This window comes from Staurois parvus, unplaced genomic scaffold (assembly GCF_062004578.1).
Source record: "Staurois parvus isolate SC_StPar_1 unplaced genomic scaffold, SC_StPar_1.0 ptg000298l, whole genome shotgun sequence".
In the NCBI taxonomy this organism is placed as follows: domain Eukaryota; kingdom Metazoa; phylum Chordata; class Amphibia; order Anura; family Ranidae; genus Staurois; species Staurois parvus.
Window position 1 is genome coordinate 6,197,439 of NW_028318094.1, and position 24,948 is coordinate 6,222,386.

General features: G+C 46.9%; 1 protein-coding gene across 4 annotated transcripts in view; it reads left to right on the forward strand.

The window, feature by feature from the left end:
* Positions 1-1,685: 1,685 nt before the first annotated feature.
* LARP1 (La ribonucleoprotein 1, translational regulator) overlaps positions 1,686-24,948 on the forward strand; it is a 96,079-nt gene continuing 72,816 nt past the window's right edge. For 2 of the 4 annotated variants that reach the window (XM_089682822.1, XM_089682824.1), the window contains exon 1: positions 1,686-2,061. In XM_089682822.1, coding sequence (XP_089538948.1) covers positions 1,860-2,061 — 202 coding nt within the window. In that variant the 5' untranslated portion in view covers positions 1,686-1,859. The remainder of the gene's footprint in view (positions 2,062-24,948) is intronic. The other 2 variants (XM_089682821.1, XM_089682823.1) reach the window with 1 other exon arrangement.

The following is a 24,948-nucleotide window of genomic DNA, read 5'->3' on the forward strand; positions in this document are numbered from 1 at the left end:
TTCCCTTAAAAAACTCTTTGGTTGCTTTTGCAGTATGCTTTGGGTCATTGTCCATCTGCACTGTGAAGCAGCGTCCAATGAGTTCTGAAGCATTTGGCTGAATATGAGCAGATAATATTCCCGAAAGACTTCAGAATTCATCCTGCTGCTTTTGTCAGCAGTCACATCATCAATAAATAAAAGAGAACCAGTTCCATTGGCAGCCATACATGCCCACGCCATGACACTACCACCACCATGCTTCACTGATGAGTTGGTATGCTTAGGATCATGAGCAGTTCCTTTCCTTCTCCATACTCTTCTCTTCCCATCACTATGGTACAAGTTGATCTCGGTCTCATCTGTCCATAGGATGTTGTTCCAGAACTGTGAAGGCTTTTTTAGATGTCGTTTGGCAAACTCTAATCTGGCCTTCCTGTTTTTGAGGCTCACCAATGGTTTACATCTTGTGGTGAACCCTCTGTATTCACTCTGGTGAAGTCTTCTCTTGATTGTTGACTTTGACACACATACATCTACCTCCTGGAGAGTGTCCTTGATCTGGCCAACTGTTGTGAAGGGTGTTTTCTTCACCAGGGAAAGAATTCTTCGGTCATCCACCACAGTTGTTTTCCGTGGTCTTCCGGGTCTTTTGGTGTTGCTGAGCTCACCGGTGCATTCCTTCTTTTTAAGAATGTTCCAAACAGTTGTTTTGGCCACGCCAAATGTTTTTGCTATCTCTCTGATGGGTTTCTTTTGTTTTTTCAGCCTAATGATAGCTTGCTTTACTGATAGTGACAGCTCTTTGGATCTCATCTTGAGAGTTGACAGCAACAGATTCCAAATAGCACACTTGAAATGAACTCTGGACCTTTTATCTGCTCATTGTAATTGGGATAATGAGGGAATAACACACACCTGCCATGGAACAGCTGAGAAGCCAATTGCCCCATTACTTTTGGTCCCTTAACAAGTGGGAGGCACATATGCAAACTGTTGTAATTCCTACACCGTTCACCTGATTTGGATGTAAATACCCTCAAATTAAAGCTGACAGTCTGCAGTTAAAGCACATCTTGTTCGTTTCATTTCAAATCCATTGTGGTGGTGTATAGAGCCAAAAATGTTAGAATTGTGTCCATGTCCCAATATTTATGGACCTGACTGTATATGGACCTAACTGTATGTATGTATATTCAATGGCTGAATCAACAGATTTCCACTTATTAGTGAAGTATCTCCTATGGTTTGACTACAAAGCCATCTGCAGAGAAATACATTGGTTCCCATAGCTGACCTCCAGAAGATGCCACTTTCCTGGCCTCACTCAGATCACATAAAGGGGGAGATTTACTAGAACTCAGAATCTGGTGCAGCTCTGCGCAGCAACCAATCAGCTTCTAACTTCGGCTTGTTCAGTTGATGTTCGGCAATAAATCCTGGCAGCTGATTGGTTGCTATGCAGAGCTGCCCCAGATTCTGCACCTTGCAGTTTTAGTACATAAGCCGCACACACTGGCCAGGCTCGGAGCTGACAATACACAGCAGTAAGTTATCCCTCTAGCGGGATGAATGGAACGCCAGCTGCCCCGCCCCTCCCCTCACACACCTCAGTGCCCCGCCCTTCGCCTCATGCACACCTCCCAGCACTGCCTCTCTCCTCCTCCCCAGCGTGGAGCGCGCACGTCGGCGTGCCTCAGAGCGCGTGCTCGCACTGCCCCATCGCGTGGTCTTCCTTGGCTTCCATATTGCAGCGGTATAAGGTCGGGAGGGCCGCCCGGTGACTGAGCAGAGGCAGCGCCTGCCCGCCGTCTAGGCCGCAGCCCTTCGCGAGCAGAGAGAAGAGCGAGAGAGAGCGCGCCTGCCCGGGGTGGTGGGACATGGCCACTCAGGTAGAGGCTCCGCTCATGCCGCCGCCCCTGCAGCAACCAGCAGCGGCACCGGACTCGGAGGGGGGCAAGCAGGAGCTGGCACCGGAGGGCGACGAAGGGCTGGGCCGCAGGGAGTTCGTGGACGCTCCCCCGCCCAAGGTGAACCCCTGGATCAAGAGTAGCGGCGGTGTGAATGGCCAACACCCGGCAGGTGAGTGCAGCGCTGGCTGGGAGATCGGAGCATATAGGGCTGTACGATACACGAGCAGGGGGATGAGCCGATCAGCAGGCATGGTCCTTCCACCCTCCCTGGACTGGTCTCTGCTATGTCCGATCAGCGGGCATGGTGCTTCCACCCTCCCTGGAGTGGGCTCTGCTATGGCCGATCATCTGGCATGGTCCTTCCACCCTCCCTGGACTGGTCTCTGCTATGTCCGATCAGCGGGCATGGTGCTTCCACCTTCCCTGGAGTGGGCTCTGCTATGGCCGATCATCTGGCATGGTGCTTCCACCTTCCCTGGAGTGGGCTCTGCTATGGCCGATCATATGGCATGGTGCTTCCACCTTCCCTGGAGTGGGCTCTGCTATGGCCGATCATCTGGCATGGTGCTTCCACCTTCCCTGGAGTGGGCTCTGCTATGGCCGATCATCTGGCATGGTGCTTCCACCTTCCCTGGAGTGGGCTCTGCTATGGCCGATCATCTGGCATGGTGCTTCCACCTTCCCTGGAGTGGGCTCTGCTATGGCCGATCATCTGGCATGGTGCTTCCACCTTCCCTGGAGTGGGCTCTGCTATGGCCGATCATCTGGCATGGTGCTTCCACCTTCCCTGGAGTGGGCTCTGCTATGGCCGATCAGCGGGCATGGTGCTTCCACCCTCCCTGGAGTGGGCTCTGCCATGGCCGATCGGGCATGGTGCTTCTACCCTCCCTGGACTGGCCTTTGCTATGGCTACTGACCAGGTCAGGGCTGTGCACACGGAGCGGCTTCCGGGGAGGGGGTGAAATGCGTTAGTGCCACGTTTTCTCACATCGCCAATCCCCACCGCAGGTCTGGCCGCAGCAGGCGTGCTGATTGCATGGCTCCTGTAGTGAGATGTGTGTACAGGAGCCCCGAGGTGCATTTCTGGTAATTCTGGTTACATTACATTCACACTCTGCGATCTACAACCCCCTTCCCCACCTTTTCATTCACTTTCCTCTCTGCGACTGTGATGTCATCACAGGCCGCCAAGGTCTTCATTCATTCATGGCTGCTCTGTGTTTCCTCCCACTGTGGGCTGTCTGCTGGGATGGAGGGGGGTCAGTGGTAACCCCACTCCTCAATCTACGGAATGTGGAGCCATCACAGGGTGACAACGCTGCTGAGATTTAACTGCAGGGGAGAAAGTGTTGTCACCCTGTGAAGGAAGGCCTGTGGACTGGTAGCATCGGTGGCTGTGTATTAGACTGCCCTTTAGTACAATGTTTGTAATGTGCACAGGCTGGCTTTTCATGTAAGTGACCCTGTGAGGGGCGTACAAAGATCTGAACCAAGTGGAATACATGTGTTTCTGGAAAGTTGTGTGCAAAATGTGAAGATACACCCGTGCCCCCTGCTCTCTGACACTTCCTTGTGTGTTGAATATCATGTACCAGGCTGGGCACTGTGGTTATCTCACTGTTCATTATATCACCACCATGACTAGTAGTGGCTGGTGGAAGAGACCACAGCACCCAGCTGGAGGGGGAAGGGGGACTGATACACCCTCAGGGGTCAGAAGCAGCTGTTCAAGATGGCAAAGAGCAACCTGTTGTACTAGGTGCTGCTGACTTAAGCTGGCCATACACCAAGCAAATTTCCTTCCTGCAACCATGGGTTGCAGGACAGAACTATGCTCCATTCCCCCCATCAACACAGTCAGTATTGATGGGGGAATCTCCCCCTGCTGAGCCATTGTATTCTGCCAATGGAAGCCGTCCCCACCGAGACACAGCAGTGATCCTTGCTCTCAGCCATAAGAGCAGCTAGCGATAATCGCATGTACATTCCGACAGGCTGCTTGTACCCAAGATTGATCAACTTGCTGTATTCAGCCTGCCCATACCTGGTTCAAAATCCAAGATTCGAACCATCTGTGGCTGGCCTTAGGTTTTCTGCTCTAATGACAGGGTCACTTTAAATGGCAATATCACATCAATCACCGTGTGTCTGGGATCAGTGACGCTCACCACACACATTACAATCTAATTGTAGGTCCTCTTATGTTTGGTATATATAAGGCTGGCTATGCATCTGAAAAATAGGAAGTAGGAAAGAAAATCTCGTGATTTCCCCAATCAGCACAGTTGAGGGGGAGATCCATCCTGATGAGCGATTGTATTCTGACAGTGGTAGGCTATCCCACCATCAGAATACAATGATCACTGCTGCTCGCTGCATCCAGCAGCAGTGATCATACAAAAAAAACTCGACAGGCTGGTTGTACTACATTGGATCAGCTTCCATACAACCAAGCCCACCCATAGATGGATTGAAATTTGTCTGGTTCCTGCTGAACGAAGTGTTGATCTGTCTGGTTAGCTTAAGGCTCCCCATACATGTTGCAATTTGACCATACAATCAAGTTTAGATCTACCAGAACTATGTAATCAGGAAGGCCCTGTTGGGAGCTTGTGCAGCCAGATTGTAATGTGTGGTGAACTTAAAGTTGATTGTATGGTGACTCTGAGATGTGGTACCTTCAGGACAGGATCCCGGACGGACCCCCTTGGGAGTGGGGTGAGGGCAGGAACGGGCGTCACGTGACAGTGTCCAATCATTTTGTGATGGAGGCAGAATGGGCTCATATGATTGCTATGGGTGGCTGGATGTAAGTGGTCATGTGTCCGCCTAGATGTCCCATCAGGTCCTCAGACCTCTTGTATTGGGTGTGAAGACCCTGAAGTGACCCGGATGTACACAGGTGCCATAGAGATGCATTGCTGCCCATTTCTGTGTCCTCTGATTGGGGGCACAGAACAGATCGGCGAGTGGGAAGGGCCTCAGCCAGGTGTACGTAGAACGTCCAATGGAAGTTCTCAGAACATTCTGATCTTTCCAAAGATTGTTTACTCTTCACATTGGATGACGGAATGAAGGGACTGTGCCGAATGTGGGAAATCCATGGATTCCAGAGGAATGGTCCATCCGGGTCCTTCCAATGTTCGGTCATTGCCGTGTACACCAACATGAGTTTGGCCCACTAATGATCAGAGAGATTAATGCAGCTAGAAGGGTCTGTAGGTAGGTGGGTGATGGTGGGGAGCCTGCATGGCCTAGGCCAGGAGACCCTTTGCTGTACATTGTATGATGTATGGGGAGGTGTGCAGGCAGGTAGGTGGGGAGCCTGTCTGGCCTAGGCCAGGAGACCCTTTGCTGTGCATTGTATGGGGAGGTGTGTAGGTGATGGTGGGGAGGCTGCCTGGCCTAGGCCAGGAGACACTTTGCTGTGCATGGGGAGGTGTAGGCCTGGGGTGCTGTGATTGGACGGGTAGTGGTGGTAGTCCTGCTGTGATGAAGCTGATTTGTTGTGGCTGTGACCTCTGGACTGTGTTCTGATGATGATGGGGAGGAGAGGCGTCCATGCTGACCGATCACCTGCCTGATCCCCATACTAGGCTTGTGACATGTGTGGGGGGAGGGAGAGATGGGCGGGGAAAGAGCCGGGAGGGGGTGGGGCGTCCAGCGGCTCAGCACACCCTGTGATGACACTGCAGTCTGTCCCGGTGCTGGGGGGAGGAGGAGGGGGGAGTGGTGACTGTCCGCCGAATGAGGGGTTAATGGAGTGCAGCTTTGTAGAAGATCCAGCCTTCCTGTGGTCCCGCCCCCTACCCAGCATGCTCCGTGCAGACAGGCAACGTGGGTCTGTGGCCTGGGCGCCGCTGTGCGCCTCTTGAGCACGTTGTACGGCGGCGGCTCGTCCATGTGTGATTGTTCCATCGTCTATGTGATCGGGGATGGAGGAGGGGGGCGGTCCCGCTCTGTCCTCCCCGCCATGTGACGAGTGTCGCCCCCTCTGTCCTTCCCGTATGGGAATCGGGGATGGTGAGGCCTTGGCGGCTCTCCCACATGTGTTCTCTGACACTCCGCTCTGATGATATAAATAGTCCGCTCTGCTGTGCCCGGCCTATAAGTGGCAATGAGACCTGGAGGAGGCGATCAGCCGGAAACGGGGGGGAGAACACTGCGATATTCCCGTACACACACCGATCCGATCGCCTAGCTCTCAGCTAAGCTCCAACATATTGGCCGGCATTCCCGGAACATTGATCAATCACACAAGACACGTGGTAGTTGTGGGCCAGGCATTGTCCAGGCGGCTTCCTGGCACTACAATACAGACTTGCCTGCTTCCCTTCACAGTCCTCCCCTGGCTGCCCACTCCTCCTCCTCAGCAAAGTGGCCTGTTTACCCTCACAGATGATCTCCCAAGCTGGGCTGTGTGTGTCCATAGACACACATAGTACTGCTGAGGCACAACTCTGCTTCCTCACCAAAGGATTTCACTGATAGCAGTATTCACTAAAGGTCAGCGTGTAGGAAAACGTCACCTGACTCGTCTGCATATATGATCGCATGAGTTAAATAAATGTCCAGTGCACAATAAAAAGGATTCTCTGGTATTGAACAATTAAAATAGCACACACACACAAAAAGCATGCAGTGAGCGAAGTCCAATACACAAACCGAACATAAAAAGATGCAATATTTATCACCAGGGTTTTGCTGGCGGTATCACATGCGGTGTCTTTTCAGATGTATTGTGGGGGTGTCTCTCCCCCCTCCCAACATTTATTCCAGGATCTATGGATCTTTAAGGGAACCCACACCAAAAATAAAAAAAAAAGGCCCCCCCCAATCCGTACCAGACAAAAATCCCCCTAGGCTTGTGAGGAGAGCCCCCACGCCTTTTTATTTTTCTTCGGTGTGGGGGGCCCCCAAAAACCATAGAGGAGCTACGGGACTTTTTTCCCCATCATTTGTAATTGCCTGCATGTTTTCTTTACATTTAGCTGTCAGTGGGACACCCTCTGACATCTGATGAGTTATCTAACCCAGCATTTTTCAACCACTGTGCCGCGGCACACTAGTGTGCCGTGAGATATTGTCTGGTGTGCCGTGGGAAAAATTGCAATTTCATCCGTAACATGTGGCCTCGGCTCACAAATAGACCAATCATTAGAACAGCAATGGGCAAACTACGGCCCGGCGGACCTTTTAATCCGGCCCGCGTGATACTGTCAGGATGATCTCTCCCCCTCGATGTATCTGCGCATGTGCCGGAGATCGCCGATCGGCTGCTAATGCCTGAAACTGGCACATGCGCAGATACGTCGAGGGGGACAGATCCTCATAGGAGACAGATTTTCATGCTACACCGGAACGGCGAGAGGAACGCGCGGAGCAAAGGTAAGTGAATTGACCCAGGGGGGGCTTGGGGACTTACTATGGGGGATGAATTACTATGGGGTATGAATTACTATATGGGGGATGAATTACTATGGGGGATGAATTACTATGGGGGATGGATTACTATAGGGGGGATGGATTACTATAGGGGGGATGGATTACTATAGGGGGGATGGATTACTATAGGGGGGATGAATTACTATACTATATACTATAGGTAAATTTTTTTAACATTTTCTAATGGTGGTGTGCCTCGTGATTGTTTTCATGAAAAAAGTGTGCCTTTGCACAAAAAAGGTTGAAAAACACTGATCTAACCACTTGTCCTGAGGATTTACCCCCCCCCCCCCTTCCTGACCAGGGAAGACTTGCATTGGGCACGGCGCTGAAATGATACACGACTTAGCCAAGTGTTAGGGAGGGAAACGGAATGAAAGGTTTTTTTTTTGGGGGGGGGGGGGGTTGGTTTGATTTTTTTTGCCTTTAAAGTAGACCTTTACTCATACCAGCTTGATAAAAAAAATTGTTCCTTTTTGTTAAGGAACGTACATTCCACATTAATTCTGCTACCAAAGTTAGTGTGCTGTAATTGCAGGTTTTTTTTTTTTTCCCCCCCTTCCAAAAAACTTTAGCCAAAAATGCAAACCAGAAGGACTTTTTTATACCTCTAAGCACTGAGGTTAAAATATGCCTCTAAGAGACCATGCACACTTGTGCATCTTATAATGCGATTTTGGGGTTTACAGGCACATGGCACGTCGCACCCCATGTTTCCCAGTGTGTACCATTCATATCTGTGCGACTTCAAGTCACAGCAGCGTGAAAGTTTTTGCACTTTTTTGGTCTGATTTATTTATTACAGGTACTTATATAGCGCCGTCAATTTACGCAGCGCTTTACATATATATTTTACATTCACATCAGTCCCTAACCCTCAAGGGGCGTACAATCTAAGGTCCCTAACTCACATTCATATATACACATACTAGGGCCAATTTAGACAGGAGCCAATTAACCTACCAGCATGTCTTTGGAGTGTGGGAGGAAACCAGAGTACCCGGAGGAAACCCACGCAGGCACAGGGAGAACATGCAAACTCCAGGCAGGTGGTGCCGTGGTTGGGATTCAAACCAACGACCCGAGTACTGCCAGGCAGAAGTGCCAACCATTTAGCCACTGTGCTGCCCACTTTCATGCGACTTGAGGGTCATAGACTGTGGGATGTTGATAGCTCGGCAACCCTGGAGGTGGGGTTGGGGTGATGAGGAGGGTGTCCAGTGTTCACCTTTTTTGCTTTTTTTTTTTTTTCTTTCTCTCTAAGGACCAGTTCACATTACATGCATTTCAGTTTTTTTATTTTTTTGCATCCAAAATGCACAAAGTAGGTTATATGGTTGTCAGTTCACATCAGTGATTGCAGTTCCAGTGCTTTCCAGTTGCAGAAAAAAAGTAGGATGGGCTGCAATTTTTTTCTGCACAGAACTGTACTGGAACGCAGTAAAACGTATCTGGAACACACATGTCCCTATTTAAATTGAAGAAACGCATTGTAATGCATCAAAAATGCATAAATAATGGATCCTGAATGCATCTGGACTGCGTTTCTATAGTATGAACCAGCCCTAAATGTGTACAAACCCTTTAACTACTTGGCAACCGCGCTAGAGCTGAATGACGGCTACAGTTCGGTTGTCAAGTTCTGGGAGGGCGTCATGACAATTCCCCCCCCCCCCCCCCCCCCCCACAATATGCCCTCTTGCGTGCCCCCAGCGGTGTGTGGCTGGCAATCTCTGTGACCGGTGTGTCCTACGGACACAGCTGATCACGTGATGTGGTAAAAGGCCAATCACAGCAGCCTTTTACCACGTGATCAGCTGTGTTCAATAACACAGCAGATCACAAAGTCAGTACAGTTGCCGGTTATCGGCTGCCCTTTACTCACGCTGTCACAGTGTGAGGAAAGTACTGCCGATAACCGGCAATTGTCAGAAAACAGATCAGCACCAATCGTCAGGGCGCTGATAATCAGTGCAGCCTCATTAATGCACATCTGTGAAGGAGAAAAATTTATAATAGAAACCAAGAACCCTTTTAATTTTTTGCTATTTTTTGTTTATAGCTCAAAAAATAAAATTCCCAGTGGCGATTAAATACCACCAAAAGGTTGCTTTATTTGTGTGAAAAAATGATACAATTTAATATGGGTACAGTGTTGCATGACCACGCAATTGTCGTTCAAAGTGCTACCGCACTGAAAGCTGAAAATTGGCCTGGACAGGAAGGGGGTATAAGTGCCCTGTAGGCCAGGGGTTAAACGTCTTCTAGTTTAGATCTGTTTGAACAGTGCTTCTTGTTTCAGCAGATCACCTATTTCAGAACCCCAACAACCTGGTACTTTCAGTGGTGGGGCCTATGTGTACACTGCCTCCCACAATGTAGTGTCTGGGGCATGAACATCCAGTAGTATCATGTGGGTGATGGGTTGTGCTTGGCCTTATGCAAATGCAGACTTAAGTATTCAGCAGTTTTTGATGCTGTAAAGTTGTAAAAGGGAGTCTGAAAGAAACATGGAGGCTGCCAGTGCTGACCTTTCTCCCAGGATGTCCCTTGCTTGGCTGTTGTGCTGCTCTTTCTTTGTTACATTGGTTACAGATCACAAAAGGTTGCTGAAACATCAGCGGGGGAGGTGAGGTGAACTCTCTGAATTCAAATAAATGCGTACCTCGGTTTACGAATTTAATGCATTCTGCGGGACTTTTCATATTGCGAAAATTTCATAAACTGAAACATGGTTTCCCATAGCAATGCATTGAAAACCAATTAATCCGTTCCAGAGGTCAGAAAAAAGTAAAAAAAAAGTCTTTTATCTGTTCAAAACTCTTTATAAAGTGCACTTTAAAGGCATAAATACTGTACAGGGACAGGGATCAGCCAGTAGTTATGGGCAGCACAGTGGCTAAATGGTTAGCACTTCCGCCTGGCAGTACTAGGGTCGTTGGCTCGCATCCCAACCCCGGCACCGCCTGCCTGGAGTTTGCATGTTCTCCCTGTACCTGCGTGGGTTTCCTCTGGGTACTCGGGTTTCCTCCCACACTCCAAAGACATGCTGGTAGGTTAATTGGCTCCTGTCTAAATTGTCCCTAGTATGTGTATGTATGACTGTAAGTTAGGGACCTTAGATTGTACACCCCTTGAGGATTAGGGACTGATGTGAATGTACAATATATATGTAAAGCGCTGCGTAAACTGACAGCAATATATAAGTACCTGAAATAAATAAATAGTTTTTTTTTTTTTTGTGAATACTGGTTTCTTTTTACTTTTGGTGTGATGATCAGACAGTATAAAAAACCTGATGTAAATTCTAGCCTTCCACTCTATGCTAAAAAGCTTCCTTGTCAACTGTGGGTTGACACTTATCACAAAACAGGAACATGCCGGAAACATGGGATCCATAAGTCTTTTGTTTTAATATGCAGATTACAAACAAGGAGTCTGTTTCTCTTGCAGTATTTAGCTCAGCCTGGATATTTTAAAGTAGAACTATAGGCAAAACTTTTTTTTTTTTTTTTCTTCCTCTTGGCTGGAGCAAGGAAGGGTATAGCCCTTGTCAGTTTGTTTGCCATCTGTGTCCCATTGGGGAGATTTACCTTCACTTCCTCTCCCATAGCCAAAACAGGAAATGAGAGGAGATCCCTGCAAATTAAGGAATTCCTTAGTAACCCCCAGGTCACAAGATCTAGTATCCCCATTGGAAAATGTTGCCTCTATTACTTTTCTGGGGACAATTAAAATTGGGATTTTCTTTCACTTTTGATGATAATGGTAAACAGGACAAAATAGAGGGGGTGAATCTCCCTTACCCTAGGTTCATACCTATGTGTTTTCCACAGCGTTTTGCAGAAACGCACTACAGTCCATTTAACATGATTTCCTATGGGACAGACTTCAATGGAAATGCTGCAGAAAAGCTTGCAGTGTGTTTTTGGTGCGTTTTGCATTTTTTAATCTGCCTAGCAACAAGACAAAAAATGCAAAACGTGTCAAACGCATGTGCAAAAAAAAAACGTAAAATGCACCGCAGAAACAGATCAAATGCATAGGTGTGAACCTAGCCTTACGGAGGCACAGACAGCAGTAAAAACCTGACAGAGGGTCTAATCCCTCTCCACTCTGTCCAAAAGAAAATGTTTTGCCTTTAGCTATAGTTTAACTAGACCTAGCATCAGATATATATTATGAGTTCATGTTAGGTTATGTGTAAGTACAACGATTGCAGGTAATCATTAGCCCTCGCAGAGATCACAGATCTCTCCCTGGCAATGCTTTCATCTGCTTTTCTCCCCAGAAGGACAGCACCATCTTTGATCAGGCATCATTCATGGTCAGCAGGCTCAAAGGTGACTGTCTTGTGAATCCTGGTACCTGTGCAGTTTTTGGCTGTGTTCACAATTGTCGAACAGATCAGCCCGTGTGGAAGCATCTTGCCTTGTGACCTGCTGTAATGTCTGGTCAGCAGAAGAGACTACAAAATGCTTTCCTTTGCCTGTAGTAGACTGATCACATCATCTTCTAGGAAAGTCACTTGCCTGTAGCGTCAAGAGGCTGCTTTTGACAACGAACAGTTGAGCTTTTATGAAGAATAATCCTGTTGCTGTACATTGTAATACGCCAGAAATGTATTCATACAGACTTGTGTTTAAAGGGGACCTTTTGAGAAACTTTACAAGACAGAATGGTACGGAGTCAGGTGGCTTGCTAGTAAAGAAAATCTAGAGCCCCTAAGTCCTCGTGCACACGGGACGTTTTTACAGCGGCTGTTTTTGGCTTTTGCTGTTTTTCTGCAGCCAGTAAACACCCCCCCCCCCCCCAGCATGTTATCCTATGTGTCCTTGCACACATAGACTGTAATTAACGGTTTTTGGCTGGAAAAACTACCCAGGACTAGTGGGTTTCTAGAGGAGTTGTAATAACACTGAAAAACGCTGCAAACCGGTGTTTTGGAGGGTTTTTTTCTTTACCAAAAAAAAAATTGGGGGGGGGGTTAAAAAAACCTGCAAACGCGTGAAAATGCCGCTAATCGCGTCAAAACGCTAATGCAAAAATGCTAAAAAGCTGAAAACCTCACATTTTTACCATGGCTAACATTTCCAGCGCTATCAAAGCGCCCATGAGGACTGCATGAGGACGAAGTGTTACAAAATAACACCTTTTAAACAATAGTAGCAGCTGTTGAGTTAAAAGTTCCAGAGTTCTACTTTGTTTACTTTCAGGTTGGGGAATTCATGGAAAAGCAACATCTGATGTTGCACAAGATTTTGACGCCTGGCTGTGTTCTACAGAACATGATAATGTAGGAACAGTAAACGCCTGTCAGCTGCAGCTGGATAGGGCCATTTAAAAGACAACCTCAGGCTGTTTAATGTTCAAATGGAACTTTGTGTTGGGATCCCTAAATATAATGACTTTTACTGCTTTTCTGTGCAATGAGATGTTAAAGCGATACTTAAGATTCTTTTTTTTTTTTTTTTTTTTTGGAAAATAACAAACATGGTATACTTGCCTACTGTGGGCTTTGCACAGAGCAGCCTGGATCCTCCTCTCCTCCGGTCTCTTGACGGCGCTTGTGGCTCCTCCTTTTTGTCGGGTGCCCCCATAGCAAGCAGCTTGCTATGAGGGCACCCGAGCAGGCGTGTTCCCAAGCTGCTGCTTCGTGTGTCCATTCACACAAAGCTGTGGCTTGGCCCCGCCCCCTCTCCTCATTGGCTGACAGGCTGTGATTGACAGCAGCAGGAGCCAATGGCTCCCTTTTGCTCTCTGCCAATGAGGAGGCAGAGATCTGAGAAAGCCGAGGCTGTCATGCGCATGCCAGGATCACAATGGGGCTCAGGTAAGTGTTGAGGGGGCTGGTGGCACTGCTTTACACAGGTTGTGTTTTTTTTTTTTTTTTTTTTTAACCTTCATGCATAGAATGCATGAAGGTATTAAAAATAACCTTGAGTCTTTACAAACACTTTAAATTGTACCTGTATGCACTTTGTTCTGAGTAAACTCCTCTGAACTGAATGCTGGTGCAGACATCCATAGGTGCATCTTTTCCAGGGTACCCTATGATCCCTGAAAACCTGCTAATACTGACTTCCATCAGTTAGGGCTTCCCTTTACCCCCCCCTTGTTCCTCACAATTGGTCAGTAAGACTGCCTTTCACTTCAGTTCAGTTGTATTGCAAAGTGGGTTGGAAAGCAAAGATCACTGTTTCCATGCTCAAATGCCCCAAGGTTTTATGTAAAAGATAAGTTCACCTTTAAAAAGAAAAAATGTGCATTTACGATTTGTATTTTCTCTTAGGATCCTGTAAAGCATTGCACCCTGATCAGCAGATCATGGGTGCAATGTCCAACTCGTACAGACTGTCTGTGTAGCTGTCTGCTCATCCAATATGGTTGCAATGTCCAACTTGTAGAGACTGTCTGCAACCATACTGGATGAGCAGACAGCTACACAGACAGTCTGTACGAGTTGGACATTGCAACCATATTGGATGAGCAGACAGCTACACAGACAATGTCCAACTCATACAGACTGTCTGTGGAGCTGTCTGCTCATCCAATATGGGCAGGCAGTTATTTCAGTCCAGGACTCTTGATGGACAACGAGAACACTCATCAGCACCCTCAGTTTTTGAGAACCACAAGTAGTCAGATGCAAAGGGTAACAGTACTTGTAGGCGTTTATTCATGGCACTCTGTGCATGAATGCCTGAACGTCAGCATCCTCAAATTTTGACAGCAGGTATGGGGAGGAGAACACCAGCCTACTGTCATTGGGGGTGGAGGAGCTGAAATGGTGAACTTCTCCTTTTGAGGGGTACTCTGGAAAGTTAGCAAGAAATGCATCACTGGATGTTGTAATATCATTCTGTTGGCACTTGACACCGTAATTATGTATGTACAGGGATGACCAGAGACTGCGGACACGGTACAGGGATGACCAGAGACTGCAGACACGGTACAGGGATGACCAGAGACTGCGGACACGGCACAGGGGATGACCAGAGACTGCGGACACGGCACAGGGGATGACCAGAGACTGCGGACACGGCACAGGGGATGACCAGAGACTGCGGACACGGCACAGGGGATGACCAGAGACTGCGAACACGGCACAGGGGATGACCAGAGACTGCGGACACGGCACAGGGGATGACCAGAGACTGCGGACACGGCACAGGGGATGACCAGAGACTGCGGACACGGCACAGGGGATGACCAGAGACTGCGGACACGGCACAGGGGATGACCAGAGACTGCGGACACGGCACAGGGGATGACCAGAGACTGCGGACACGGCACAGGGGATGACCAGAGACTGCGGACACGGCACAGGGGATGACCAGAGACTGCGGACACGGCACAGGGGATGACCAGAGACTGCGGACACGGCACAGGGGATGACCAGAGACTGCGGACACGGCACAGGGGATGACCAGAGACTGCGGACACGGCACAGGGGATGACCAGAGACTGCGGACACGGCACAGGGGATGACCAGAGACTGCGGACACGGCACAGGGGATGACCAGAGACTGCGGACAGTACAGATGACTGCTGACCTTTGGGGAGGGAGGGGGAGCGGGTACCTGAATTTGACAGGTACCCGCTCTTACTTCCGCAGTTTTTTTTTATCTTACCTGTTCCTTTATCCAGCTGCGCGCTGTCTTCTCGGCTTCTGTAGTGTGGGCGCTCGTCGGACAGCCGGATGCCCAGTGCGCATGCGCGAGAAGCACTGCGCTTTGTGATTGGTTCGGCGGCTTCTGGGATCTGTCATGTGTCCCAGGTACCGCCTTACCATTCACAAAGAGCACTGCTTCTTGCGCATGCGCACTTGGGACCTGGCTGTCACGCACACTACAGAAGCCGGGAAGACAGCGCGCCGCTGGATAGAGGGACAGGTAAGGTCCCACTGCAGAGCTGAGCGGCCGGCCCGGTATTCTGACACGGCGGCGGTGGAAATACCGGACCGGCCGCTCTATATTCGCTCCATAAGACGCACTGACATTTTCCCCCCTTTTTTGGGGGAAAAAAAGTGCGTCTTATGGAGCGAAAAATATGGTATTCTCCTGGCGTGCCCACAGATAAGGCTCGGCGTGCCGGCTGTGGCACGCGTGCCACGGGTTCGCCATCACTGTCCTAAAGCCTGGCAGAAAACTCTGAGATGGCATCGTCTCATCCTGCCTTGTTACTGGATTGTTGCTAAGACACTACCAGCTGACTCCGACCCCCTCGTATGTGTTCAGTCTCCCCTGTCGCAGTAGCTCTGGGCTCAGCATTCAGGGAACATGGTCTACTCATCAAGGTATTGTGGACTTTGTTGTTGGTAACTGGTCCTCTCCTGTCTTATGTTTTGTTTGTTTTTTTCGCTGGTGTTGCTGGAGCATACTCCCTGTCACCTCTTACATTCAGAATTTTGTATTTAAAGCTGAGCTCTGGAAAGAAATAATCCCTTGCAGTAGTGCTCATCTCGAACTCCAAGGGCTTTGTTTATGCCTTGGGTACCAGTAAAAAGGTCTTGTCCTTGCCTAACTTGTGCTCCCTCCATGAAAGACTGGCCTCCAGTCTCTCTTCTATAAGGTGCTTTGGCAGTGGCAGGTCATGTGATGTCATCAAGTATGATGCAGTGTACATGAAGTTGCACAGGGACCACCCACAACACGGAACATCAGGGAGAAAAGGGAAGAGCCGGCTGGTGGGGAAGGAAGGGAAAAGATAAGTAAGGGATTTTTTTGATACACCTAGGCCAGGGGTGGGCAACCTGCGGCTCTCCAGCTGTTGCAGGACTACAAGTTTCATCAAGCCTCTGCAAGTCATAGCTGTAGCTGTCGGTTTTGTAATGTGCAATGCCTCATGGGAAATGTAGTTCCACAACAACTAGAGAGCTGCACATTGCCTACAACTGGCCTAGGCATACTTTTTTTTCTTTTTTTTTTTCACTTTTTTTGCAGTGTGAGTAAAGCCCCACTGAAAGGGTTTTTTTTCCCTTCAGAGTTGGCTTTAAAATCTTTCAGTACTAATTTCTCTGCCACCAACCAATCAGATCAAATAGAGAGTATTATTAGTTCATTGAAAATATTCACTTGTTGCCTAGAAACAGCAAATACGGTTTCATTTTTTTTTTTTTTTTTCCACCAAAATATGGTCAATTCAGATTCAGCTAATAGTGCTTTTAGTAACATAGCATGACCGTGTATACAGACCCGCCCCGAGCTAATATTCGTATCTCACTTCTGTGCAGGTACAATAAAAAGGAACTTCAGGCTAACAGAGTCTTGGCTCAATTAAATTGTCTCTTCACCAGCATTGTTTTTGGCTTCTGTGTCCTGCAGCCTGCGGGGAGGAAATAGATGGCTCTGCATGTGTCTTTAAAGGTGCCACACCTTGGGGCAGCCTGCTTGCTGTGTAGGTGGAGTACATGAGATTGTGTGGACAGTGCTTGTTTTGTTAATAAAATGAGCATTTTCTGGTCAGGTTTTGGTTATTAGCATTAGAATACAGTGAATATGTAAAACTGGAGCCAAAAGGTTGTGTTTAGATCTATACTGAAAACACAGCCCTCTCCTTCCCACTACTGTTCCTTTTGCTATAACAAGAGATAAGAAAATGCCAGGTTGTATCTGTGCCACAGATGGTGCTGCTTTGGGCTCCCGTGTCGTCTGGTCACCTGACCTCAGCTGAAGGAACTTCTAAAATAGATCATCTGGTTGTCCCCTTCAGCTAAAATCACGTGATCAAATGCTTCTGGTCATGTAAGCAGAGCAGTAATCAATTTATGTGGCATGAATAAGGGTTGTTTTTAATTATAACACAAGTCAGAGATGTTGTGAATACAGATCTGCTTTAACCGCCTCCCACCCGCCATATAAGGAAATTACGGGCGCAAGGCGGTTCTCTCGTTCTGGGAGGACGTCATATAACATCCTCCCACTCTAACCATGCATGCGCGGCACCGGGGGTACACAGCGTGGCGATCGGTAGTGCACTGTGTCCCTCGGACACAGTCGATCACTGATCAACAGAGCCGAAGATGTCGGCTCAGTCATGTGAGCAGCTGTGTCCAATCACAGCTGATTGCATGTAAATAGGGAAATGCCGGTTATCGGCATTTCTCTCCTCACGAGCTGTCACACTGACCGCTCGAGAGGAGAGCCGGTAATCGGCAACCCTCAGAGGGGACATGTACACTGATCATCAGGGCACAGATGATCAGTGTAGCCCCAGCAGTGCCACCTGCCAGTGTCCATCAATGCCAGCTGTCAGTGCTCATGAATGCCACACATCAGTGCCAACCAGTGCACATCAATTCCACATATCAGTGCCCATCTGAGCTGCCTTTCAGTGCCCATTACTGCCACCTACCAGTGCCTCATCAGTGAAGGAGAAAAATCGTTTATCTACAAAATTTTATAACAGAAACTAAAACATTTTTTCCCAAAATTTTCAGTTTTTGGTTTGTTTATCAAAAACTAAAAACGCGGAGGTGATTAAATACCACCAAACGCAAGCTATCGGTCTAAAAAAAAAATTATTAAAATTTCATATGGGTACAGTGTTGCATGACTGCGCAATTGTCTCGCAAAGTGTGACAGCACTGAAAGCTTAAAATTGGCCTGGGCAGGAAGGGGGTGTAAGTGCCCTGTAGGCAAGGGGTTAAACATGAAATCCAAAACTGCTGTTGGTTCCTAAAATGGTTACATATCCTAATTCTGCTATGATTTTAAAAGTGGATACTTTTTCCCCACAAAAAAAAAAAAAAAAGACTGCCGCCTCCCGCAGGTAATTGTGGCCCACTTGTATGTAACTTCTCCTGTAGGGATTGCATGGGAGTGGCTGTGATTAGTCCTCCCATTGCTTTCAGTGAGCCTGCAGGGAATAGGAAGCCCTGCTTGGGTTCCCGCATCTAATCAGAGTGTGGATGCATTCACAGGTGTGAATTTTCCCCCCTTTGTAATGGTGATTGTTGTGACTTAAGGAGAAAATAAAGGCAAATCCCAAATTTCAGAGCTATCCCCAAAACAAAAGGTAAGGGGAAACCTTCCAATAGGGACACCTGTTCCAAGGAGGACTATTTAAGGGGGGATTATTTAACTTCTTGTCCTGCCTTTGTGACCAGTAGTGAACAATAAACACAGCAAAAAATAAACTGTCTGGGATTTATTCCTTCCATGTTCTACCCATAACTTAAGTTTTGTCTGTACACACTTGGCTGACTTCCACAAGTGAGGGGAATTAAATGCACATTCCTCTATGTAGCCATTCCTCCTCAGCATGTCATATATTACCATGATGGAATGGACACGAAGAGACAACCGTAATCAAAGCTTTGGTTTATGGTCTTCATATTGATTGCACTCCAAAGATTATTGGCTCCTTTCCCGCTTCTGCCATGAAAAAACATATTTCAAACCCAGCCTTTGCCTATTATTTTAGCTGCCATTTTGTTGGTAGGTACACTGTCAGCAAAAATGAAAGGGTTGTGTTAACACAACTAACTTTAATTTGCGTGCCCGCGCACCACAAGGATGTAAATGGACCCAATTAGTTTAGTCAGTGTTCTAAATTTCCCCTGATTTTAAGGTGTATTACAGATCTTTTACACAATTATCAAGCTTTAAGTGGAGTTCCAGCTGAAAAAAAAAAGTCAGCAGCTACAAAAACTGGGTACCCACGCCCCAAAGGTGCCAATCCTTAATGGGGAGCGGGGGACAAAGCATTAAAGCGGAACTTTCCCTTTTGGGTGGAACTCCACTTTCAGAGTTGATTTTCCTAGGCTGGGCAAGGAGAGGAGATCTTCTCTTCAGGAGTGAAAACGTGTGTTTTTTTTCTTTTTTCTTTCTTTTCAACCCGGAGTGTTAAATGAAGAAAAACTTAGATGGCCATACTAACACATGCAATGTTAGTGTGGCGATCTCCCTGCTGAGCTATTGTGTGCTGACGGGACTGAAGGAAGCTGTGGCATGCAAGCACTATCTGACTACTATCAGGCATCTGGATCTTCTAGTGTTTTTTCTTAAACACAAACAGGCATGTTTGGCTAAACGTTCAAGTTTAGCCTATGGAGGTTTGGGGAATCTTGGCTGTTGGGCTTTGAATTCGGTTTTACACTTGAGATCAGTTTTGGGGGACTTTGTCTTTTTTGCTGTGTGGCTTGACTTTCACATGTAGTATTTCATTATTGCTAAATGTGGATTTGGCTTACTACAGGTGGTACAGCCATTAAAGAAACACGTCACTTTAAAGTGTCTATCGAAACCCAAACACACATTTAATACATTTCAGTATACTAAATGTGGGTGCTGCTGTGGGTTGTTTTTTTTATTTATTTATTTATTTTTTCAGGATCCTTCCCCTTTAGTTTCACCTGGCAACTTTATTAAAGGAGAAATATAGCCAGAGCTATTTTGGCTGTACTTCTTCTATGGGTCACAGGAGCGCAGATCGTTTTGCACTTCTGTGTTCAGCTGACAGTGGGCTAAAGGCTGCTGTCAGCTGACATCACAGAGCCAATCCAGGCTCTGAAAAGATTCTGAGCCAGCCCCTCCTGCCCCCTCCACAGCCCAGCACTCCAGTGAGCATTGGAGGGGCAGAAAGATGGGGACTGAGAGCCACAGCTCTGCTCAAAGTGGAGGGGAGAACAAAGCGATTGAGGGTCTTTGATCACTCAGTTCTCAGTGCAGAGCAGTTGAGGACAGATGTAACATCAGATCAATGCTTCATCCACCTAGATGAGTATAATGGGGTTTTTTTCCATAGCCCATACTACTTTTTTTTACAAAATTTTATTATAGAATAGGTAGCAACAGAGAGCCCATACTACTTTCAATATATGAGAAACATTGTTACTGTAGAACAGGAAGTAAGCTAGGACTATGGAACACCCAGCCCCACTTCTCTCTCTCATCTATACTGCATAGTGGGGATGTTTTCTGTAGTCCACAGAGGTGATCCGGTTTGGCTGATAACACTTCACAGTGCAAAGCATTTCACAGAATTTCTGGCAGGATGAACAGGATTTATTTCTTTGCCTTTTAATTGACTGTGTATAATAAAATACTTTCAATGGTGTATTTAAAGGCTTACATTAATGTGTACCCACTTGAAGGATAGTGGTTCTTTTTTTCCTCCCCCCTTAATTGAGCTTTGGCAGTCCAGAAGGGAGAGCATAGGAGATGATCATTGTTAGGATTCAAATAGGTTTTAGAGTCTACAATATACACAAGGCTGTAAAATGGGAGTAATAATAATTATTATAGTCTGCATTTAGAAGAAAGTAGAAGTGAATATTAATTTTATGTTTAAGAATATACTGCGCTAATACATTGTAACAGGTGATTTACATAGTAGAACCATGATTACGTGTTTTGTTCAGATAAGCCCTTAATCTTCTCCATTCCAGTTAAATACATGGACTGTACAGTAATGGCTGCGGAGAGTTCAGATGCTGCTGGCATATGCTTGTTCTGCCACTTTTTTAGCCTTCAGTCAAAGCAGGAAGAGCAACTTTTACAGTTTTCACATTACCAGTCAGTTACATGAAGTAGACCTGTCGTGAGAGAATAATGTAGGCTTTCATTGATGACCCCTACTTTTTGAAATTCTTAGTTCTGACTGTCATGTTGATGCTTTGACTTCAATGCATTCTGAGTCACTAACCTGGAACTAGTATAAAGCCACAGAATTCTGACACTTCTTTACAGAAAACTTGTTCTGTGTGAGCAACTCAAAAGTAATGACGCTAGACTTGGCGAGGCAACCGCTGTAAACCCCAATGACAGCCGTGGTATCCCTATCGTGACAGGTTTACTTTAAAGGTGCTTTAGTTAAAGCTGAAATCCCGCCTTGCCTTCAGACCACACTGTACAATGTGGGCTTTTCACAGTGTGCGTTAGAAGCTGCAGCAAATCGGAGCCTGCCTTATTGCATGGCTAAAGGACATTAGCTCTTTTCTCCCCAGTCAGATTGTCCCTGGCCTGCCCATTTTAATGATTGTATTTCAGCTATTTCAATTGTGGACACTAAACATCGCATGTGGCTTTACCTAGGGCAGTCTGCCCAGGAAACGCAGTCCTCCAGACTGACATCTACCCATCAAGTCAGTTTCATATCTGCATAACATTTCTTAAGAGCCAGCCCACTGCTTGCATCCAAGCTTAGGGCACTTGAAAGGAGTACTGAGGTGAGGTGCTATGTTTTCAGGAAGCTATGTACAGCACCTTGCCAACCCCTACCACCAGCCATGGTCTGCCTGCATTGCATGGAGAAGCACCGAGGCTTGGTGATTATGGGACTGGGTCTAAAATACATTTTGTAGTGAAAACGGATATGTTTTATAAAATGACTAAGCACGTGTTTGTGTGAAACACGTCTACTGCTCCTCTGTCCTGTCTTGGAGCTGTCATGTTCTTATATTGCATGTAAAGGATTCCAATAAAGGATTTCATCCACCATATTGCAGTTTGTGTGGCCAACCATTCTGTTTTTCCATTGCATCTGTGATCACGGATTGGGCCAGCACCAGCGTGTCTGTGGAGGAGTTATGCAGATTCGGGACTCGCCTGGAGCGGATCTTTTGCTCTCTCAGTTGGTCTAAAATCCATTATGTACTGAAAATGGAAATGTTTTATAAAACATTTTTATTAGGACATTGATTGGGGGGGGGGGGGGAGAGGAAGTGGGGAACGAGATTATCTGCTTTAACCCTAGGTTCACATCTGTGCGGGTGGTGCCGTAGCGGATTCACACAAAAATCCGTGTAGCCGCAGCACCAGCACAGAGAAATGCGGACCCGTGGGTGGGTGCCATTATTTCTAATGGCACGCCGCTCGCACTGGAAAATGCAACCGTACTGGGAACAGAGGTTCCCGTGTGGGCTGCATTTTCCAAAGAAGTGCAGGGACTTCTTACCTGCATGTCATGGGTATGGTAATCCATTCAAATGAATGGGCTCTCGAGCCTGTGCTAAACGCGCCCTGCACAGCCGCATAGATGTGAACTGGGGGTAAAGGAAACCTTTGCTGAAAGACATGTAGGCTTCCATTGCTGATTGATTTTTATAAATTGAAATCTTCCTGCCTCTCTTGTAGAACAGTACTATGAGTCACTGGCGCTGAACCGTTATGCAAATTGGGTATTTGGACTTTTCTCCAACTTTTTCTGATCTGCATGCTGGATCAGTCTGTTGGATGAAATGGAAGACAAACATTCAAGCACCCAGCATTTCCACGGGGTCACTCGCTCGCTACACTTCTCTCAGTAAAGGTTGACATTATGCTATCTCTTCACGTCACACTGTATCCTTCAATAAGTTAACCCCTTAGGAATCGTCGCATGGGGTGTACTAAACCTTTGCTGAAAGACATGTAGGCTTCCATTGCTGATTGATTTTTATAAATTGAAATCTTCCTGCCTCTCTTGTAGAACAGTACTATGAGTCACTGGCGCTGAACCGTTATGCAAATTGGGTATTTGGACTTTTCTCCAACTTTTTCTGATCTGCATGCTGGATCAGTCTGTTGGATGAAATGGAAGACAAACATTCAAGCACCCAGCATTTCCACGGGGTCACTCGCTCGCTACACTTCTCTCAGTAAAGGTTGACATTATGCTATCTCTTCACGTCACACTGTATCCTTCAATAAGTTAACCCCTTAGGAATCGTCGCATGGGGTGTACTAAAGCGTACACCTGTAAAGGGCTGTGTATACCTGCATGGGGACGCACATGTGTTTTTGCATCCCCATGTAGACAGTCCCTTTTGATGTCAGTTGAGACACAGTGGTTGCATAGGCACAGTCACTGCTCCCAATGTGACGGTTGTCATATTGGGAGAGTTGGTTTTGTCGGTGCAGCTGCTTCATTCCAATTGACATCAGTGGGACTGCCTGAACGGCATGCACAAACACCTGGGCATCTCTGTGTGGTTAAACACGGCCCTTCACAGGCGAACGCTTTACGCCTTACAGTAAATGTTTTGCAGCTGTCCCATGTGAATCCTCTACAGCATGCTTTTTTTAAAAAGTAGAACTGTGGTCTCATATTTAAAAATGTAATAAATAGTCCTACAAATACCTGTTGACCCTCCCAGTGACGTCCACCTAGTATAGCTTTCTATAATGGTATAGCAACAATGCTGCACTGCTTAAAAATTTAGAGTAGAGTTTCCACTCCTACGTAGACTGTGCCAGTTTGCTACAGTGGGATGAGAAAGTGGTACAAGCTGCATGGCTATTGGCATTGTCACTGCTGATTCACAACCCTTGCAACTTGTCAATCACCTGCCCACTGCTTTTTTTTAATTGACAGTACTTGTTCTGTGGCTCTTTGTCCTGCTTGCCAGTATCACAGAGTGCAAGTGAAAGAAAATACAAATTTTGAGTTAGAGAAAACATACATTGGAGTTCTTGTGCCAACCAGGGATTTCCTCTCACTTCCTGTTTTCGCTGTGGGAATTGAGAGATCCTCCCAATGGGTCACAGCAAAAAATAAAAACTTTAAATGCTTAATTCACCTCGTGTCCTGCTCCGGCAGGCTCCCTTCATCTGTGAGGCTGGTCCCCTAAAGCTGTAGGACATGGTTGCATGTACGTGATGTCATAAAGTACAATGTAGGGCCAATAGCCCTGCATTGTACTTGTCAGTGAGGGACCTCCCACATTCCAGGGTGGATGAGACTGCCCCCTTCTGCCTGGCATGCTTCACTTGAAAAATCAAAGGAGGTAGATGGAATTATTGAACAAGCCTATCAGATGTAGCCACTTTGTGTTGCTGTAATAGACACAGTGGAAAATGTGTCCATCTGCACTGTGTAGCATGGATGGAGTAATCTGGCGTGTGGTGTGTTTTTTCACAGTCAGAAGAATGTAACAATATGTTCAGCTTTGCACCTTTTCTTATACCCTAGAGCAGTGTTTCCCAACCTTTTTTTCAGTTAAGGCACCCTCTAAAATTATGGACAGTCCCAAGGCACCCTCTAAAATTATGGACAGTCCCAAGGCACCCTCTAAAATTATAGACAGTCTTGAGGCACCCCATTCTAAAACGTAAAAACTATTCTGTTCGTTTTTTTCCATACACGTAGGACACCCAACATCAGAGGTGATTTATTCTTCCAAAGCAAATACACTTTTGCACACTGGTACTGACTAGTATTCCAGTGTTTCTCTTCTCCCTCAGTTTTTTTTCTCAATCACTGTGCTAATGTGACCCCAGCACTGACTGAGAGGGGCAGGGGAGGATCAAACAAGGATGCTGTGCAGGCAACTAACATCCTCCTTATCAACTGATTATGTAATTGGTTGTCAGGACGCTGGCGGCTAGAAGGTTGTAATGGGGCACAATGCAAACCTATGGCTTTGTGTAACTAAAAGGCAGGCTTTTTCTACCCGCTGGCTTGTATACAAGTTTTGGGAAATTTTTTAGACATTTTGATAAGGCACCCATGAAGAAACCTCAAAGCACCCCAGGATGCTGGGTATCCTGGTTGAGAAAGGCTGCGCTACAGCAGGGGTGGGAATGGAAGATGCCCCAACATCAGAGGGCGTAAACAATGCCCCATCATTGGTTTAAGTCAATGTAATAGTGCTCCATTGTTGGTGAGAATTAGTGGGAATAATAGC